At 52.6% G+C, this 15520-nt stretch overlaps 6 protein-coding genes across 6 annotated transcripts; 3 read left to right on the plus strand and 3 right to left on the minus strand.

Moving 5' to 3' along the window:
• Positions 1 to 301: 301 nt before the first annotated feature.
• On the minus strand, positions 302 to 1584 carry N7458_003558 (cellulase family protein; the record flags this gene model as incomplete). The annotated part of the gene is made up of 2 exons (XM_056906941.1): positions 302 to 1038; positions 1074 to 1584. The coding sequence occupies 2 exons, from the start codon at positions 1582 to 1584 to the stop codon at positions 302 to 304; spliced, it is 1248 nt and encodes a 415-aa protein (XP_056771048.1).
• Positions 1585 to 3031: 1447 nt separating this feature from the next.
• Positions 3032 to 4196, plus strand: N7458_003559 (glycoside hydrolase family 16 protein; the record flags this gene model as incomplete). Its single annotated transcript, XM_056906942.1, has 3 exons — positions 3032 to 3267; positions 3326 to 3779; positions 3858 to 4196. 3 exons carry the CDS (start codon positions 3032 to 3034, stop codon positions 4194 to 4196), a joined length of 1029 nt encoding a protein of 342 aa, XP_056771049.1.
• Positions 4197 to 4556: 360 nt separating this feature from the next.
• Positions 4557 to 6968, minus strand: N7458_003560 (uncharacterized protein; the record flags this gene model as incomplete). Its single annotated transcript, XM_056906943.1, has 1 exon — positions 4557 to 6968. One exon carries the CDS (start codon positions 6966 to 6968, stop codon positions 4557 to 4559), a length of 2412 nt encoding a protein of 803 aa, XP_056771050.1.
• Positions 6969 to 8615: 1647 nt separating this feature from the next.
• Positions 8616 to 9776, minus strand: N7458_003561 (dTDP-4-dehydrorhamnose reductase family protein; the record flags this gene model as incomplete). The annotated part of the gene is made up of 4 exons (XM_056906944.1): positions 8616 to 8646; positions 8718 to 9426; positions 9505 to 9524; positions 9595 to 9776. The coding sequence occupies 4 exons, from the start codon at positions 9774 to 9776 to the stop codon at positions 8616 to 8618; spliced, it is 942 nt and encodes a 313-aa protein (XP_056771051.1).
• Positions 9777 to 10607: 831 nt separating this feature from the next.
• Positions 10608 to 12301, plus strand: N7458_003562 (FAD-binding oxidoreductase; the record flags this gene model as incomplete). Its single annotated transcript, XM_056906945.1, has 2 exons — positions 10608 to 12206; positions 12269 to 12301. The coding sequence occupies 2 exons, from the start codon at positions 10608 to 10610 to the stop codon at positions 12299 to 12301; spliced, it is 1632 nt and encodes a 543-aa protein (XP_056771052.1).
• Positions 12302 to 12763: 462 nt separating this feature from the next.
• On the plus strand, positions 12764 to 14845 carry N7458_003563 (STE20 family serine/threonine-protein kinase; the record flags this gene model as incomplete). Its single annotated transcript, XM_056906946.1, has 5 exons — positions 12764 to 12812; positions 12887 to 12954; positions 13020 to 13187; positions 13247 to 13848; positions 13903 to 14845. The coding sequence occupies 5 exons, from the start codon at positions 12764 to 12766 to the stop codon at positions 14843 to 14845; spliced, it is 1830 nt and encodes a 609-aa protein (XP_056771053.1).
• Positions 14846 to 15520: the final 675 nt, after the last annotated feature.

Below are 15520 nucleotides of genomic sequence, written 5' to 3' on the forward strand. Positions count from 1 at the left end.
GCAGAAGGACCCCGGGGTGGGTCTGACACACCAAACTGGTAAAAGCTTGGCTCAACGTGGTCTGGTGATTGGTGGATAACATGCTGAGGTAAGCCAATCCGTGCACGCTCCTCCAGGCATGAATTAGCGACAGCCAATCAGCATCAGCCGAACTGAGGCGTGCGACAAACAAAGTATGGGCGAGGAGCCAAAAAAGTGAGAAAAAGTAGGAACATCGCAAAACGTGAGCATCTCATCATTTCCACATTTCCGATTGCCTGCTGCCTGCTCTGCTCCGCTCAGCTCAGCTCAGCTAAGGTTATTATTCCACACCCTCAATCAACCCGAGGCGTTGCAAATCGTTCAGCCGATAGTCCCTCCGGACACTGGCCCAATCCCAGCCATCCCCAACCAGCCCATAACTCTCCCACTCCCCCGTGGCCTTGCGAGCATTCAGCGCCCAATACCCCCAACTGGCATCCACCCCGCGCAGATATCGCATCAGATGACCCCAGTAGTTCTGGTCACCCCCACTGGGCATATCGGGAGTGCCAAACTCGCCCACCCACACCGGGGCGACCTCCTCCATCAACAAATACCCCCAGTTCTTCCACATCGTCGCCGCAAAATCCTCATAACTCCGGGATGAAAACGGCTTCAGACTACCCCAGCCAGACCACTTATACACATGCGCAGAGTACACCACTCGCCCCGGCATGCTGAGCTGCACAGGACGAGTCCGCACGCCGGACAGATCGTTCGCCGACGAGATCCCCTCCACGAACATGAGCCAGTCCGGGTTCATCGCTAACAACCGCTCAGAAGCCCGTTCAGCGGCATCCGCCCATTCGTCCCAGTGCATCGTACCCCAAAGCCCGCGCACCTCGTTGCGTAGATCCGCCCCGAGCACCAGCGGGTTCGACACCAGCGGCGCCATCACCGTCTCCCAGTTGCGTATCCAGCGCTCTTCGCTCTGCGATACCGTGCACAGAAGGGCCCCCCGAACCAGTCGTTCTTCCAGCTCAGATCGCATGGGTTGATCCCGCAACACCAGGTCGCCTGCGTGATGTGATTGTTGACAATCACCAACAGACCCGCCGCCGTGAGGCTTTCGACCACGGCATGGAACACATCGAGGGCACGGACCGGCGCATCACATACACCCGCGGGATCGAAGAGATCTAGATTTGCGGCGATGACATCCCGCCCGATCACGGGGTTCTTGACGACGATCTCGTCGGCGTACGGCAGTCGCACACTGTTAAAGCCTAGACCCCGGATTAACGCCGCGATCGTGTCCCGATGCTGCACCTCCAGTCCACCGGGGACATAGTCGGTGTCACTGGCGCCGTACCAGTTGAGACTGGCGAGTTTGAGGGGGATACCCTCGGCGTCGAGGATATGCCGGCCTTGCGTGTGGAAGGGCGGAGTGAAGTTGAGTGTTGCGGGAGTGCTGGGGATAACCGTGGTTGCTGTGATGGTCGGCACGGTATCCATCTCGTCTCCACTCTTCCATGGTGTCGCTTGCAGGAGTATCACGATTATGATGGTCAGCACTAAGGATGCCCGACGGTTCCGTCGGGTCCAGTGGATGAGTGCGTGCATTATGGTATCGTGGTACTCATCTAGGTTACCGCGTTGAAGGGGGTAGACTGTCTGTAGATGATGTGGGTATTTTCCACTAAAGATTGTAGATGGGATTAAGTTATGAGTGAATTATTCGAGGGAATGACGATGAATTTTGTAGGACCTTTTGCCTTGAGGCACGCATCCGGCTGGCCCGAGCTGACTTGTGCGATTCCCGTTCGGGCATTCAGCCAATGATGCAGCCGAAGGGCTCGGCGGAGTCTCTTCCAATTGGCATGGCGATGGCGACGTGTCTTGTTTAAAGAGAGACACTTGGCTAAATATCTTGTAATTGAGTAGCCTGGACAGCTATCCTGGTGAATCCGACGTTTTGAAGACTCTAGTATAGGTCGAGGTTTTCCTCGATGGATGTGCCCCCAGGTCGTCAAGAACCCGCATCGGTATTGTTTCAGCCGGTTAGCGTTAAAAAAGCATACTTCCTCTTATGAACCCATACGATGTGTTGTATCTACTTCATGTCTGCCTAAATGTCGAGCCTACCTTAATAGATGATACAAATGACAGTTTGTCAAATGGCTTCACTGCAAAGCCAATGTAGGTATACGATTCTCAGACCACGCAGCCATCCAGGTCTGAACCCCGCGAGTACTGTATTAATGAAATTTACACTACCATATTTGCCAGGGAATTTCTAGAGACTGATCTTCATCTAGGAGACACCAGCTCGCTTTAAAATGATGTAGAGGAACAGCTGAAGGGGATAACTAGATGCAAGTCAAAATATGAGGGAGTTATTCTTGTTATGAAGGAAATCACCTGTGATCTGAGAATATTATTTTCTTGGTTTGGGTCTAGCCTTTGATACGTATCTAGGATCTATAGTGTCGAGGGCTAGTTCAGCTTCCCCGAGCTTTCAAATATTGACAACTTCCATACATAGCACAGCCAATTGAAAGGACAGGAGACGAGAGGATTAGACAAAGTAGGAAAGAACCTGTGCTGAGTAAATTCGACCAGACATGAGCGGACTGGCTGGTTAAGACCAAAGACTTATACTTCCAATTAATACCAGATCCAGATAGAAATGTCATCCACCTTCCTTTTCGCGACAATGTAGGGTCCAACGTAGACCCTAAGCTCCATGAATATCTGCAGAAGTTCAAATATTTGCTCTACTCAATGATTTGTGCCTCTAGCGTGGACCCCCCGAATCGGGTGTCGGGGCAATGGACTACTGACTTCGACATGCCCATCATGATATCAGTATCGCGTCTATCACTTGAATCTAAGAAATCTTTTCTCTCGTATCATCATTTCTATATAAAATCTCCTATTTTGAGAATTAGCTTCTTGAATCTCGTTGGATTACCAAGTCTTAGCCATTTAGACCTATCAAAGGGCTTTACAGGACAAGATTCGCTTTGAACTAACTACAAAGATCTATCCAACTCTATTGCAAATCACGATGAAGCAGCGATCTTCACCCCGCTGGTCTCTATGCAAGGCCACCGCTTCGCTAGAACTAGTTGCTAGTACAGTATTTCTAGCAGTGCTCTTCAATTTCATCCAAGGCGCCAAAGCACAATCATACCCCAACTACTCCCCCGTGAGATATCAGCTCCTCCATACTTACGAAGGTCCCTCATTCTTCGACCAATTCAACTACTACTCCGACGACGATCCAACCAAAGGCTTCGTAACGTATAACCCCCTCTCCATCTAATCTACCATCACCAACTAATACTACTACCTCTCCTAGATACGTCAACAAAAACACCGCCCATGCCCTCAACCTCACCTCCACAACCTCCACAACAGCCACCCTCCGCGTAGACGCATCAACCCCAAGCCCTTCCGGCGGCCGCAACTCCGTCCGCGTCGAGTCAAATAATACATACGACTCGGGCCTTTTCATCTTCGACATCGTCCACACACCCTACGGATGCGGGACATGGCCGGCACTCTGGTTAACGGATGGTGCTAATTGGCCGAAAAATGGGGAGATTGATGTCCTCGAGTCTCATAATCATGGCTCGCATGGTAATGAGATGTCCTTGCATACTACGCCCGGTTGTAGTATGGGTGGGGAGCGGAGGCAGGTCGGGTCTGCGGTGGAGAGTAATTGTGATGTTGGGGTTGGTGGGAATGCGGGCTGTGCTGTTATGGGGTATCGGTCGACTTATGGAGTTGGTTTTAACGCTGGGGGTGGTGGGGTAAGTCTAAGTTTACCTGGATGATCATGGTTTGAAATTATTTTGTTAAATGTTAAGTGCTGATCTCGGAGACTGCAGGTGTACTCGTTGGAAATTCGCGACGCAGGCATCCGGATATGGAACTTCCCGCGTTCCTCAATTCCAGCAGATATCCACAATGGATCTCCAGATCCTTCGACCTGGAACACACCGTTGGCCGATTTCCCCAGTACCAACTGCGATATCGCGTCGCATTTCCGCAACCTGAACATCGTTGCTAATATTGATCTCTGTGGGGAGTTTGCGGCCATGTCATCCCACTATACTCAGATGTATAGTTGTCCGGGATCGTGCTCGGATTTTGTGGCAAATAATCCGTCCAACTTTGCGGATGCTTATTGGGAGTTTGGGGGGATCAGGGTTTATAGGGCTTCTTAAGAGGTGAAGCTGAGTATTAGATTCGGTGGGAATTGGAGGAGGGCTAGTTGCTTGTTGCTGTACTTCTGCGGGCTTGCACGTTTGGCTATATCGCCCGATCTTCTTTTGGATCTGATTGTTAAAAGAGAGGTGGGACTCTCACGAATTGATTGAATACTCAGTAGTCAATGGGTATCTTAACATGTAACCATACGTTCAAAGCACAAGTTTGATCCTAGAAAGAGACTGCCTCGAGAGACACTCGTGCAGAACTACAGTGGACCCTGTGTGAAATTCCCTGGAGGCCATCAAATAGGCTCGCTGTCATCACCAAACACCAAGCCTCCAAAAGAAATCATATCGTCATTAAGGGTCATGTACTTACAGCTGCCGCAGCAGACTGCCTTCCACAAAGGGGTTGTCGACCGATATATCGAGCAGCGGACGGGTCGCATTGCGGTCACCCGTGGCAACACCATGTCCCCCAACTCCCCTGCTCTGCCCCTGGTGGCTGCTCATGTTGCGGCTCGACACCGCCAACAGACTATTCGCCACGAATGGATTATTCGGCGAGGTCGGGCTGGCCCCCGCGGAGCTAGCACCTGGGTACTGAACCGGCGGCGAGACCTGTCGCCCGCTCCGCATGGTATGCGAGCGGTAGCGAGTCTGCTGGGGAACTTCGCCAGGGGGTCGTCGCCAGGATGTGGCTGGGGGAACGTTCACCATGCCAGGGGCTAATTCAGGACCAGTGGCTGCATCGATCAGCTGCCGCCCTGGTTCAACGGTGACACCACGACCTTTGCGAGAGTGCTGCGGTGGCTCCACAAATACCGGCGTCAGGTCCACTAACGGCTTCTGGGTCTGATTGAGGGACAAGGTACGGCCCAGATGCGCAGCCGCATCAGCTTGAGTGAGTGTATTCGTCCGGCTGCTCGATTGAGCAGTTGGAGAATACACGGGACTTGTTGCAACTAGGCCCTGAGAAAATGGATCCTGGTTCGCTCGCTTCTCTCTCTCCTCTCGCTCACGCATCGCCTGCTGTCGCTGGGTATACATTCTACCCAAGAGGCCTGAAGAGGTAAAGACAGCGTCCGACGTGTCTTCAGTGGGGGACCAATCCTGGCGTGTACGTGTCTGATATTGACTCGTATTGGTGTCGATGGCGAGGTTCTTTGGGAACGAGCTTGGGGGTGGCCTATGCTCGCGAGTGGTCTTTCTCCGAGGGACGGACATTTCCTTTCGGGCATGTTCAACAGAGCGGCGCGTAGGCTCTGGCTCGCTGTTCTGGCGGTCCAACCGAGGTATATCAGAAGATATGCCTCGGGTTTGGGGGATTGTCCTCGTCACGGATTGCACCAGCGAAGCCTTGCGATCTGTCTCCTCGGCACCTTTCACTGGATTCGCAGCACCCACTTTGTTCACGAGATACCAGCTTCGCCAGCTCTGAACAACTTTGTACCACTTGTCTGCAACGGCGCGGTCATTGGTGCTGAAGAAGTGCACAAAGTTGTCCGTTGAGAGGAACATGGACGATTTTTGTTGACTTTTAATTGCGAGGCAGATCTTCTTAGGAGGTTTGATTTCCTTAGCAGATGATCGGGCGCTAGGGGAGTAAATGTCAAAGTCCGATAAGTGACAGATGTTCGTGGCATCTTTCGAGTTCTCCTTCTTGGAGATTGTCACCTGCCCATCAGGGCGAAGAGTAACGTATCGCTTATCCCACTTGCGAGGTCGATGGGAATAGTGGCAGTAGACTGTGGTCTCTGTAGGTTTCTCGGCAGGAACACTTTGCGCTTCAAGCTGGGCGATGGCCTCCATGCTTGAAGGCGGTACGATAATGAGACTGCCATCGGTATCTAGCGCCCAGGAGTTCATGACATCTCGGATACGCTCATACTGGCGCAGCGGCCGCTCCAGCCCGATCTGTTGGAAGAACTCGATCACAATGAAGGTATCGGGTTCGATGTCACGAGAAATCTTTGCAGCGGCAGATTGGAGCAGACTATGCACCTGAGTGAAAGGAGTCACAGGCAACTGTGCGCTGGCATCCCCATACTTCACAAGGACTAAACGCTCGCCTGCATTAACAGCAGAGACCGGCGCATCAATGCCCGGTACAATTCCACCACCTCCAATGCCGATGTAATTAGGCTTCGCTGATGCCGAGCTGGAAGTTTCCTTGAGGTGGTCTTGGGACGGTTTCGCTTTGGACAAGCCGACCTTTTGTAGAAGGGATTTGCGGTTGCTATCAGTGGAGGAGGGTGGGACATCCACCTTGGGTCGGCCTGACTGGATAGGCCGCGATGATGTCGTCGTGGGTTGATCTTTGTGATGCGCCTTCCCTGATGTAGCACCCCGCGCTTCCTTCTCAGTCCGCGATGAGGCTACTCGAACAGGAGCATCGCCTGTCAACTGCGCCATCGTATTTTTTCTGTGTTTTTCTCTTGCCCGCCCTTCCTCCGACCCCAGCGCTGGCTTGGCACTGCTTGGCAGGGCAGGTGCACACTGAGCTTTTACGTGGTCTGGCAACGCAGGCGTAGGAGGGGTCCCTGAAGCTGCCGACGCGTCGGTATGTGCAGAAGGTCGATTACGCCGGTATCGAGACATACTCCTGGCGATCGAGGGATTCTGCTGGTTTGCGCCATGTCCACCAGCGCTGGCGGAGTGCGCATTCATTTCAGTCTTGTCTTTGTCGTCGCGGTGTCGTTCCATCGTTCGATCTTGCGACGAATAATACGGGCGGCTTTTCGAGGACACCTGCTGCTCTGACGAATCCTCCGTGTACTTTGACATGTCTGTCGAGAAAAGCAAGGGAGTGAGATCGTATGTCGCATACAACCCAGGACTTGATTCACGATTCCAGACTCCAGGGTTAAATCCTTATCGCTTTGCGCTCTGCGATCGCAAGTCACATTCTGGGATAAGACTAAAGACTACTGGTGTCAGTGCGCACTCTCAGGAAAGATGCAACAATCACCACCCACTTGTGCGCAGTTCAGAAATGGAAATCAGAGGATTGAGCGACAGGGCGGGGGCCTGTCACTTTGTGCAAAGGAACAGCGAGGGAAAAGCAAAGGGAGAAGGAGTGGGTATGCGCAAGGGCGCCACGGTATGAGGCTGGAGTCGAATGCGACAGCTTCGACCACAGGACCACAGATCTCTGGCCAACGGACACCGTGGTGCGCAGCGGATATGTTCTTCCTTGGAGGAAAAATGCGCGTGCCGATCACACAAAAGCAGGCTGGGGTTGGGCTGGGTGTGGTAAACGGACGCGTGGGCGCGTCTGTGGCGCGAGATCCAACCAATTACACTTACCAAAGTACCAGTCGGAGTGCGTGGATGCGGAAATTGAGAGTGCGCAAGCTGAACGTGGGTGATTGGGCACAGTTTAAAGATTCGAAGGAGAAAATGAGCTGGCCCAGGAAGTGGTTTCCGAGGGACATTCTCCAGCAAGACGGCTGATCGGCGGAGACTATTGGCAATATTTACTTGCGCCCAACTTGCATTTTCTGAAACTCTACTCCGACGACGATAATCTTGGTCCCCTGAACCTAGGGACTAGGCAGGACTAGTGCTGTCGCACAAAGCCTTGGTTTTGAGAAACATTGGACGATACTCGACTTGATGGGGAAGATCTGGTCCCCCCAAGGGCTCCACTACAGCTGACTGATCCGCAGTGGACGCTCAGGAACCCGAGGTCCACTTCCATTGCAGGCTAGGGAATCAGGGATACGAGAATGAGCCTATCCTCGTCAATGGCCCGTCATGAGGAGCCCCCTCTCTGCTCCATCCAACGGGTGCGCCAAAATGAGACGATCTCTGAGCTCTCATTGTGCCTGCAAGTGTCGTGCAATGACCGCTTCGCTGGCTGCCAAGGGCTGCTCTGTCAAGCTCGTCACCTGGCCTTCTCCACTGTCACTGGTGCCATCTATCAATCAGTCAACAGAATTGATACAGCAGATTGACCATACGTTTGATCGCAGCCGTTGAACGCTGTCTGCAGAATTGCATATTTCAGGGCGAGATAGAAGTGTCAGCCCACGCCGACAGATTTAATGTAGGGAGACGTGTACCATCTTGCCTCAGAATGTCTCATGACGAGCCCAGAGGTTCTTGGACAGCGGAAACAATGCATACATGATATTGCTAGAGCGATCGGCCTCACGGTATTCAATTCTCGATCAAAGGATCAAAGCCTACCAATTCCCAATACACCAGCTTCCAGCGCGAGGAGTCCTGGAGTTGATGCCGATACGAGTGATTGACGGATTGGTAAAATCATAGACGGGATATATTCATCCTGGACAGACGGTATTCGATTTCTTGTTTTCTCTATTTGGATTGGGACCACAGGGTCCAGAACTAGATTCTACGTCTGTAGCTGCGAAGCTTGTATATCGCATGAACTCCGTCGCCCGAATTGATGATCTCCCTCAGACTTCAGTGTCTGAATGCGCCCAATTCCCTCCGCCTGAAACAAGCAAAAATTAGCATGGACCTTAAGAAAGAACGAGAGATATTCTAATCAATCATCCCACTCACCACCAGGCAATAAAGTCCATAGTCCGCACATCAATGCCCAAATCCACCAGTGCCTTGGTGGACAGATGTGTATCGTAGGGTCGCTGCACACCTCCCGGTTCATTACCCTGCTTGTTGCGAATCATTCCAGGCAGGGACCAGCCCTGCACCTCGGCCAGCTTCTCACAGATTTCATACTTGGTCATGCGGTCCTCGGAGCTGAATTGCAAAATGTGCGGTAACTCCTTGATTTGGTCCTTCTGCTTCAGGTACTTGATGACGATATCGCGGACGACGCGGGCCACATCTTCCGTGTTGGTGGGATAACGCTGTGCCCAATCGTCCATCTTCACGCCGGCATTCTCATCCTGCGCTTTCTTGATGGCGTCGAATAGGACGTTGATCGCACTTTCTGAGTTTTCCTTCGCGGTGCCGTACAGCACCGGTACGCGAAGCACCACGCCGAGTCCCGAGTCCTTGGTGGCTTCTAGGACGGCCAATTCGCCATCGCGCTTCAATTGGCCGTAGATATTTGGCGGCTCGGTTTTGGCGTCGGCTTCGTAGGGTGCTTCGCCCTCCTTTCCGGAGAAAACGTAGTCAGTGGAAATGTAGACGAGGAATGCCCCGCGAGTCTGGCATTCTTCAGCCAGAGCCCGAGTGGCCTCGACATTGACCTTGCGTGCTTGCTCGGGGTTCTTCTCGCACAAATCTGGGGATCGAATTGCTGCGCCTAGATATCTCCCGTATTAGTCTGAGCTTGGGAAGCGATGGATTGTGTGGTCTAGAGGGGGTCGGATGGGTAGCTCACTGTGAATGACAATCTGAGGCCTATAACGAGCAAATCACGATCAGCAAATGGAATTGTTCACTAGCGAGAAGCTTAGGCTCGGGTACTTACTTGACTTCATTCAGCAGAGCCTTGATATCCTCTGGCTTTTCCAAGTCCGCTTTGAGAATGGTTGGAGGGGCAGCACGAGTGAATCCCTGCCCAACTACCAGGACTCCCGAGCGCTGGAAGGTGGTAAATAGCTGGCGCCCAAGAAGGCCAGTGGCTCCAGTGACTAGAACCGTGGAAGTCATTTTTTTGGGAATGCGAAGAGAAGAGTGAAAGCTCTCTGGTGAGAATTTGAAGCTCCCCGCTTGTAAGGGCCTGGCGGGGCCTGGCATGACGTAACTGACTCTCGCGTGGTCAAGGTTTCCTGGTTCAACAGGGAGGAATTTTGTCTATTGATTAGATATTTACTCGGTTCCAGTTCTTATTGGAGTTAATCGAGCTAATTATGCGAATTCAAGCGTGACATGATCTCTCGTCTTTGGTGTTCCAAGAGAATGTGGTCTCACCCACGATATATTCTCACACCAACGATTAGCCTAATTTAAGGTTGAAAGCTCGACTACCAAGACCCAATCCGTCCCACTGGTTGTCCGTGAAGATCTCTAAGAAAACTGGAGAAATAAAGAGATTTGTCAATTGTTATTGTGCCTCTTTATTGATATCACCCTAGATAATCCAAATTGATGCAGACCTCTCTAGCTGCCTGAACGTTCGCCTGAAGACGGCGCAAGAATTGACCAAGGTTTGATCAGGGCGCCCACGAAGAAGTGAGTTTTCCTCATTTTAAGATACTAAAACCAGCTCGCTAGAATACAATTGGTACTCGATTAAGTCAATTACAAAGTGCTCGCAGGGGTTGGGAAACTGCGAATAATGATAGCGCCGAGAATCACCGAGGAGGCCATCGGAGAAAAATCCGAGTGCACGCAATGGCGCGATGGTCCTCCATCGGGGGGAGATCGGAGGGCGGGATCTCCACTCTTCAATTGACCGGTGTAATCCACCCCCAAAATTCATCTTTTTGCTCATTCTTGCTCATTCTAACACCTGTCTCCTCCCCCTCTCCTCTCCACGCCATGTCTGGTGCTCGGAATCTCTCAAATGCCCTGCGGCGGGCACGAGTGCCTCGCCCTCGCATCGTCGTCCGGCCAGCCCTCCTTCAATCTCCAGCTACGACTGCTATCCGCACCTTCACCGTGAGCTCCACCGCTCGTGCCGACAGGCAAATCAAGTATACTAGCGACGCATACCCCAATGTCAAGCGCGACCCCAATTTTGGAGAGCTCACCGCCGACGACGTGGCTTTCTTCAAGGAGCTCTTGGGCTCCCAGTCCGCCGTGGTGGATGGCGTGACCACCGATGCGACGGACGACATTGAGCCCTTCAACAGCGACTGGATGCGCAAGTACCGCGGTCACACACGTCTGGTCCTGAAGCCTCAGAGCACGGAGGAGGTCAGCAAGGTGCTGAAATACTGTAATGACCGGAAATTGGCGGTTGTACCCCAAGGTGGAAACACTGGTCTGGTTGGTGGCTCGGTTCCTGTCTTCGACGAGATCGTGATCAACACCTCGCGGATGAACCAAATCCGTTCCTTTGACGAGGCTTCCGGCGTGCTAGTCGCCGATGCCGGTGTGATTCTCGAGGTCGCAGACCAGTACCTTGCAGAGCGCAACCACTTGTTCCCTCTGGACCTGGGGGCCAAGGGATCTTGCCACATCGGAGGAAACGTCGCGACCAACGCCGGTGGCCTGCGACTGTTGCGCTATGGTTCTCTTCACGGAAACGTGCTGGGTCTTGAGGCAGTCCTGCCGGACGGGACTATCGTGGACTCGCTCTCTACTCTGCGGAAAAACAACACGGGTTACGACCTGAAGCAACTTTTCATCGGCGCTGAGGGAACTATTGGTCTGATTACCAAGGTCGCTATTATCTGTCCCCCGCGACCCAAGGCTGTGAACGTCGCCTACTTCGGATTGGAGAGCTTCGAACAGGTGCAGCGTGCCTACCGGGAGGCCAAGGGCCAACTTTCGGAGATTCTCTCCGCATTCGAGCTGATGGATGGCCGTAGCCAGCGCTTGGTACACGAGTCTACCGGTAACAAGTACCCCCTGGAGGGCGAGTACCCCTTCTACTGTCTGGTGGAGACCAGCGGTTCTAATGCGGAGCACGACATGGAGAAGCTCGAGTCGTTCCTCGAGCACGTTCTGGGTGAGGGAATTGTTGCAGATGGTGTCTTGGCTCAGGACGAGACGCAATTCCAGGCCATCTGGCGCTGGCGTGAGGGTATCACCGAGGCTCTGAGCCACCTGGGTGGCACCTATAAATACGATGTGTCGATTCCTCTGTCTGAGCTGTACCAGCTTGTGGAGGACTGCAAGCAGCGGCTGACCGAGAAGGGATTCGTGGGCGACGACGACTCCTTCCCCGTTCGCGCAGTTGTCGGCTACGGCCACATGGGTGACTCTAACCTGCACCTGAACGTGGCTGTGCGCCAGTATAACAAGGAGGTTGAGAAGGCCATTGAGCCTTGGGTGTACGAGTGGATTCAGAAGCGCCAGGGCAGTATCAGTGCTGAGCACGGTTTGGGTATTGCCAAGCGGGAGTTCATTGGATACAGCCAGAACGAGACTATGGTTAAGCTGATGAAGCAGCTGAAGGCGCTCTACGATCCGGTGAGTATTCTCCATCCCTTATTCAAGACTACGATATAAGAGCCTTGCTGATGTTCTATTAGAACGGCATTATGAACCCGTACAAGTACATCTAGGGATGACCCGATAGAGTTGCATGGGGGTTAACCGTGTATAAAAAATTATATCCTTTTCCATTTGCTCAGTTTATTGCGTATTATTTACCTCCCACTTGCATATCTCTCCATGTGACGCAGTTCCATCCCGTGACTGGGGGTTCCTTGCATTTAGACCATTCCCGATCTGGTTAGCCCTCTTCCCCACTTTCCTGCCTCAGGCACAACGGTTGCCATGCGAAACGAAGCTGTTGTTTGGACGATTATCGTTAGCTCAATTCGATGCTCCACCCCTTTACCTGCCCGACTCTTCCTCTCTTTTTGAACTCTCGTTGCCGCCGCGGAACTTCGAGCTTTCTTCCATACGGCTTATTGCTGACCCCAAAGCTCTCCAGTTTTCGCCTCCCCTGGATGAGCCCCGTCATATCTGTCCCAGCCCTGTTCGACCGGATTCGTTAGTTGGGTCCGATCATTTGCGCAACCATGGCGGACGATATGGCGAACCGTTACCAGGTGATGGAGGAATTGGGAAGTGAGTCGGAATTCTGACCCTGGACACACTGCACATGATGCGCTAACGGGATTGTCTCCTTTCTTTGTTCGCAGGTGGGAGTTTTGGCACCGTTTACAAGGCCATTGATAAACACACGGGCGAGATTGTCGCTGTCAAACATGTACGCTCCCGATTAGCCCGAAGTCGCCGATTGACCCCTCGATTGACCTGATACTACCCCTATAGATCGACCTCGAGTCCAGTGAAGATGATATCCAGGAAATCCAACAAGAGATTTCCGTCCTGGCCACCTGTGCCAGTGCCTTCGTTACACAATACAAAGCTAGCTTCTTGAAGGGGCATAAGCTTTGGATTGTGATGGAATATTTGGGCGGTGGATCATGCTTGGATTTGGTAAGTGGGATATCCCTGCTATGCGCTCGGCTGAACCTCAATTGCTAACAATCTCGCAGTTGAAACCAGGAGTCTTTAACGAGGCGCACGTCGCAATTGTCTGTCAGCAGCTACTGCAAGGCCTCGAGTATCTACATGCCGAAGGAAAGATTCACCGTGATGTCAAGGCCGCGAACGTCTTGCTGTCGAATACAGGAAAAGTGAAGCTGGCCGACTTCGGTGTCGCTGCGCAGCTGGTCAACATCAAGTCTCAACGCAACACCTTCGTAGGAACACCGTTCTGGATGGCGCCGGAAGTAATTCAGCAGGCTGGTTACGATTTCAAGGCGGATATCTGGTCTCTGGGTATTACCGCGATCGAGATGATCAATGGCGAGCCACCGCACGCCAGCACGCATCCCATGAAGGTCCTGTTCCTCATTCCCAAGCAGCCCGCGCCTCGCCTCGAGGGCAATGACTACAGCAATACCTTCAAGGACTTTGTTGCGCAATGCTTGACCAAAGACCCGGATCGCCGACCCAGCGCAAAGGAGTTGCTGCGACACAAGTTCATTCGCAATGCGGGAAAGACCGAGGCACTACAAGAATTGATTCAGCGCAAGCAAGAATGGGACGCTGGTCGAGGAGCCTCCAAAGACGTCAAATACTATGCGGAATCTCTGTAAGAAACCCAGCCCACACTCACACCGTGAAGTGACTAACAATTAATCTCTAGCAATACCCTCACCAAGCCACCTCCTCCCGAGGACGACGAGGACTGGGTGTTTGATACCGTGAAAGCGCCAACAATGTGGGTGCCCAAGGGCAAGGACTGGACTACGCTGGATGAGGAGGATGACGATTGTGATCCGGCCGAGCTGTTGCAAGATATGCATATTTCTCAACAACCCCCAGCACCTCCTAAGCACCAGGTCAATCCGGCTGTCCAAGCCAACTCGACTGTCCGACGTACGCCGAACGTCGAGCGATCTGCTGAGCGGTCCCCTTCCATCCGGCGTGCCAACACAAAGCGCCGGTCTAGTGGTGTGAAGCAGCCTCTGGGTCTGGATTTGAGCTTTGGCAATAGCCCTTCCACTGTTCGCCAATTCCGTCGGGTATCAGACAATGTCCCGAACGAATCCACGACTCCCAAGGTTCCACCCGGTTTCGATGAGAACGCCAGCCCCAAGCCTCTCTCCTCGTCTGAATCGACTAGCAAAGAGGCTCAATTGGGACGACGTGCATACAGCAGAGCCATCGGTATGTCCTGCCAGGAGGTCCTTGCTAATACTGGCGACGGCGAGAAGCGAGAGGCGATCTCCCGACTGGCCGAGGCCTGGAGCGATCTGGAGATGGTGGATCCAGAGGGTCTCTGCCACATCATCCGAACCATGAATGAGCGACTCCAAGCCGATCCCCGCCTCTCCTCCTTGATCCCCGCAGCCCCCGCCCAGCCTGACTCCCCATCCCGCCCTCGCCTGGTGCTCGCACAAAACAACCCACACCTCAAGAGCCACCGTCGCCGACAGTCGACGCATGGGGTTGACCCACTTCCCCAGTCTCCACCTCGCTCAAGCATGCCCGGTCAAAATGTACCTGGTATGGAACACACCAAACAACTTTCGGACGTCCTCTACCAGCGTTGGGCAGAGGGACTCCGCAACCGATGGGGAATCTGAAAACAAACCCTAGCTTTCTTTTCACAACGCACCTGTTCCACCCCTACCGTGTCTTTCACCTCCATTGCTCCGATGAGCCTTGTTTACATTCGTTGTATAGACCATTTTGGCGTTTTTGATCTGTTTGTATAACCCCCCTTGCGATCGTTTCTTTTTCCGAGCTTGCCGCTGGCTTTGCATCCTTGGTGTCCGTTCATTGCCCCTTTTGAATAACCCCCGCTTTTTTTTTTGATCTCTCAGCGGGATTGGCCTGGAGTTTTCTTGTATGACCATGATCTGGTGTAATATTGTCTTGAGTTTTATTGTCATGTTCGGTTATTCCTTGTTTACTTTTTTCTCTTCTTGCACTCCCGACGGAATTGTGTGCAGGGTCTGGTGCTTTACCAGGTACCCTTGTGTTTATTTTGCTCTTCTTCATATACATAGATCGCTCTCGCTTTCTGCGGTTGTCATTTACGTGTATTATTCTCGTTGGGTTTCGAGTTCCGCGCCCCCCTGCGTCTGTTGGTCTGTGTTCTGAGTAAGGGGTGCCTCGGCGAGTGATTTGTTTCTAAGATCTCTGTGAGAGTTTGTAGACCTTGCAATATATTATCCAAGTGGACTTTCTTCTACTATTGTTGAATCGAGGGATTTGATTGAGGTTGGCATAAGCTTTCTACGGCATGCTTTCTCTAT

The sequence above is a fragment of the Penicillium daleae genome (genome assembly GCF_028827525.1).
Source record: "Penicillium daleae strain IBT 16125 chromosome Unknown utg000002l_segment0_segment0, whole genome shotgun sequence".
NCBI lineage: Eukaryota > Fungi > Ascomycota > Eurotiomycetes > Eurotiales > Aspergillaceae > Penicillium > Penicillium daleae.